Here is a 4,615-nt window from a genome sequence, read left to right as displayed (position 1 = left end):
TGGTTAATAACCTTTTTTAGTCCAAAAACTTTTTGGGGAATTTTTTCTCAATGTTTTTCTCATTTTTATTGCAGACAAATGTTCCTCTGGGACGGAAAAACGTGTGAAGAATTTCAATGTCTAAAAAAATAAAATTAAAAAAATTTTAAAATCAATACTCGTGTGCGTACATCGATATAATATTGTAAGTTCTGCCTGCTTTTAAAGTCATGATGCGTGTTTTTATTTATGTATCTGAGTAAACATGAGCGATGATGTCATGTCAGATCGAGCAGGTGTGACCGTCAGTCTCTCACCTGTCCTCTGTAGCCGTGGCGATCCCGTCTCCCTCAAACGTCGGCTACCGTCCGGGCGACATGGCGCTGCTCGGTCTGGTGATGGCGGCGCTGCTGGTGCTCTGCCTCATCGTCATCGGCTTCCTGATTTCCCGCCTGTGGAAGGGAAACGCTGGCGTGGACAAAATCTGTGAGGTCAGTCAGACTGTTTTTAGGTTTGATCATTTTTAAATGAAGTTTTAGTTTCTTACCGTCTTTTGTATGAAATGAAAATGAAGTTTTTTATTTTGTTACTTCTTCATGTTACTGCCGTTAATCTCACCGTCGAGCAGAAAGTTGTCTGGAAATTATCACTTTGAGGCTGATTTCAAGACTTTCTGTGGAATATGAGCTTAAAAAATAAAATTTACTGACACTTAACCCTTTGAAACATTTTAGCTTGATTTCATTAAAAATATGAAAAAAGGCAATTTCACAAAAATATCGCCGTAATTTCTTTGTCTCGAACCTGCCGTTACACATCGTGAGCGATAAAAGCCAAAAAAGTGTTTCCACTGCAATTTTGCGAAATATGACTTTTTCCAATCGCCTGAAATTCCGCCTCGTGAGCGTAAAAACGATTTTCTAATAAACGGGAGTTTTTTAGAAACTGACGTGTTTCCATTCTGCGTATTTTGCATTCGCAGTTTCAGTTTGTGCAGTTTGAGGGTTAAAGGAAACCCGCCTGCTGCGTCACAAAGGCTTCGTTCAGACCGTCGGCCCAAATCTGATTCTTGTCGAATCCAGATCGAGTTTACGAAGTCTGAACAGAAAATAACCGTGAAATCTGATTTTTGCTAATCTGATCCGAACCTCACGTGGTGGATGGTTTGAAATGGTTTAAATTGCATTTCTACCGAAGCGTCTTCGGTCCGGATGCTCTGGTCGTTCAAATCGGATGACGTCACTCGCTCATGCTCCCGGCGGTCACTGCTTTACGGATGTCGCCAAACCTCTCGCTGCGCGGTGGAGCTCGCCATGAACGCAGCTCCAAACATCTCGACGAGTATTTGGATGGCGAAATGTTGTACCTCCATTTTTCAGCTGCTCGTACTTCCGTGTTGGTAATCACCGGCGCACGTACCGACGCCTCCATCGTTACCACGGCAACCCGTTCAGATCGGTCAGCTCAGCTTGATAATAACCGTCCTTAGGGTCCAATATAAGAAACAGATCCGATCTGCAGTCTGAACGTAGAAGACACGTCGGTGCGGTCGCGTCTGAAGCGTCAGGCGGTTCGATGCTGTACGTTCAGAGTTCCTCCTGATTGATGGATCTTTACCGGCTGAGATCCACCGAGCGAGCGGGTTCACGAGTTCAGCTTGCACACAGAGAATCCGCGGCTCAGACTTCGACATCGTGCGAGCTTCACGGTGTGTTAACGAGGGGCCTCTCTGCCCGCAGTGCCTGGGCCCCTGCCTGAAGTCCGAGCAGCCGCGCTCCGGACACCGAGACTCGCTGCAGTACACCAACGACGGCTTCCAGAACGAGACCGACTCGAGCCGCGGCCGCCGCTGGAACAACGCCGTCCCCAGACGGAGCACCTTCCCCCAGGGCCGGGGCCGGGTCATCCCTCTGGAGAGGCGGAGCCGCCACTGCTCCTCCTGCGGCGTCTACACCAACCACGTCGCCAAGGGGAGCCCGTCAGTGAGGCCGTCCAGGAGGGGCCGCGGGGACGGGGACGAGTACAGCAAGAGGTCGATCCTCGCCAAGCAGAGGAGGAAGGAGGGCCAGAAGACGGTGTGGTTCAAGGAGAGCGAGGACTCGTCGGACATCGAGGTGGAGATCATCCCGGACACCGTGGGCCGCGTGGAGGAGGAGACGGAGGAGGAGCTGGATATGGAGGGGGTCGTCAGAGACCCGGCGGCCCCGCAGAGGGAGTCCGACGGCGGGCAGGAGAGCGCGGAGCCCGGCGAGGAGCGGGACGGTGAAAACGACGGCTCGGAGAAAGAGAAGAGAGGCGAGGAGCAGGAGGGCTGACGGCAGAGGTCAGAGGTCAAACTCCAGCTGGAGGACAAACTGAGCTGTTTGTTTCGTGGTCGGTGTTTGGAGACGGCGGCCGTCAGCGGGCGAGGACGAGTCCTCCGACGTCTCTGGAAAACTGCCAAACGTCAACAAACACGAGGATCCCAAAAAATATTTATTTCTACTGTGAGAATCTGAGGAGGCCGAAATCGCGGCCAGAACTTTACACGATGATCGAAACTCGCCACGAGCGTCGAACACGAAGAGACGAGATTTTTATAAAACGCTCAAACCGAGAAGACACCAGGGTTCCTGCAGCTTCAGAAGATTACATTTTATTATTGTAAAGGCCTTTTTAATTTTTTTTTTATCAATATTTTATTAAGTTTTTAGAATTTTATTATATAATTATTATTTTTTTAATGCCACTGAAATTTAAGACCAATTAACAATAACCCAAACTGAAAAATGAATAAATAAATAAAATAAAAATGTGTTATTGCAACATTAAACATTACATTTTAGTCCAGTGAAAAGTTTGATCTGATTAAAATTGGGACAAACTTATTATTTATTGTCGGGTTTTATTTTTGCTTTTGTATGTGGGACTCCACCACTTTAATTCCCATCTTTAAGAAAGGGGATTTGGTGAATTAATAATAAAAAAAAAATTAATTAAAATTTTAAAAAATCATAAAATCCTACTCACCACGTCTTCGAAGTTTTAAGACTTTTGATATTTTGATTTAAGACATTTTAATACCAATGAAGGCCTTATTTTTAGATAAATAAATTCATGAGACTTTTGAAGGATCTGCAGGAACCCTGAGTGACAGTTCAGGTCCTATTTTTGTAGTTTTGGTCATAATTATAACTTTGTACTCGCTAAATTAAATACTGAAAATGCAGCAGCGTCACTACAGCGAACTTTTCGGATCAAAACTGCTGATTCGACTTGTAGTGATGTCATCATGTTCCCAAATCTCTGCAGTTATTTTATTCAGTCAATTTTTTTCATTACGGCCAAAACTACTAAAAATAAGATCAAAGTTAAACCTGTGAGAAATGTTACAAATCTATAAAGAAGATTCATTTCTAATAAGGCATCTTATTAAAGGTTCATACGTGTCATTAGAGCTGCAACTCATTTTTCATTATTGATTAACTTCAATTATTTCCTCAATTAATTGAATTGTTTTTTCTATAAAACAGCAGAAAAAAATTCTATTACATTTTCTATAAATGTGACACCTAATTTTTTGGTTTAAAACACAAATATATTATATTTACTGTAATTTAAGACAAATAATGAAGTCAAGTCTCACATCTGTTTTTGCTTTAGAAATTACTAAAAAATGTTTTAGGAATTAATTTTCTTGATTTATCGAAAGCTTTGCAGCTCTAATTGTAACTACTGGCTTCATCAGTTGTTAATAAATCATTTATTAATGCTTTATAGAGTCATACAGTTTTAAAACAGAAGCTGTTTGAAAGTTACTAATAAAGAATCCTTAATCATTTTAGTCTGCAGTTATAAAAGCTAATAACTTGTAATAAAATAGAAATGAGTCCAGAAAGTCGGATGTTTCAGTGGAGCTGTGCGTCTCTAAAGCGCAAATAAATGATTTATTAACCATTAATAAACCTGTTATTTTATTATTATTATTTTTAAATGATGCCTTATTAGAAAGTGGCAACATCACATTATCATGATGTTGGATTTACAGATTTTTTAAAAATTATTTTGGTGAAGTAATTTGATTAATTGGCTTTTTGAATCTTATGAATCAAGAACAGAAAGTCTCATCTAGTTATTTTGTGTGTTTGTAAAGTGAATTTTCAGGATATTTCCAGTTTACAGTTTATCTGTTTGATTATACATAAAAATAAATATGAAAGCAGATTTTATCACCCGCTCCCACTTTTCAGGAAGTCAGCTGACGACAAAAAGTGAGCAGAAAACTCTGCCGAGTGTTTTGTGTCTGTGAGCGAGTCACGAGTCGATGGAGTCGCTGATGATTTCAGTCTCTTTCTGTGCGAGCTTTACTAAACTGGATTTTATAGTGAAAAATATATTTGAGGACAAAGTTTGTCCACTGAATACTAATCAGCTGAGAGGATGTTTTTATGGACTGTATTTTTTATTGTGAGCAAAATAACATTTATGGATAAATCTACAGTTAATGTATAGTTGACTTTTTGTACATTACAGCGACCGAGGGAATAATAAAGTTTGAAGGATTTGTCGAGTTTTGAGATCGCCTCGCTATCAGTTTTTCCAAAGATTTAAATTTAGGGAGATTAAATTAACATTTTGGGACAGTTTGGCTCATTTT

At 41.2% G+C, this 4,615-nt stretch overlaps 1 protein-coding gene across 1 annotated transcript; it reads left to right on the top strand.

Annotated features, from left to right (window-relative positions):
- The first annotated feature begins 300 nt into the window (after nt 1-300).
- On the top strand, nt 301-2,625 carry LOC121965530. The gene is made up of 2 exons (XM_042515670.1): nt 301-470; nt 1,719-2,625. Exons 1-2 carry the CDS (start codon nt 357-359, stop codon nt 2,292-2,294), a joined length of 690 nt encoding a protein of 229 aa, XP_042371604.1. The 5' UTR covers nt 301-356; the 3' UTR covers nt 2,295-2,625.
- The last annotated feature ends 1,990 nt before the right edge of the window (nt 2,626-4,615 follow it).

This window comes from Plectropomus leopardus, unplaced genomic scaffold (assembly GCF_008729295.1).
Source record: "Plectropomus leopardus isolate mb unplaced genomic scaffold, YSFRI_Pleo_2.0 unplaced_scaffold2040, whole genome shotgun sequence".
Taxonomy (NCBI): Eukaryota; Metazoa; Chordata; class Actinopteri; order Perciformes; family Serranidae; genus Plectropomus; species Plectropomus leopardus.
This window is presented reverse-complemented; position numbering and strand designations above follow the sequence as displayed.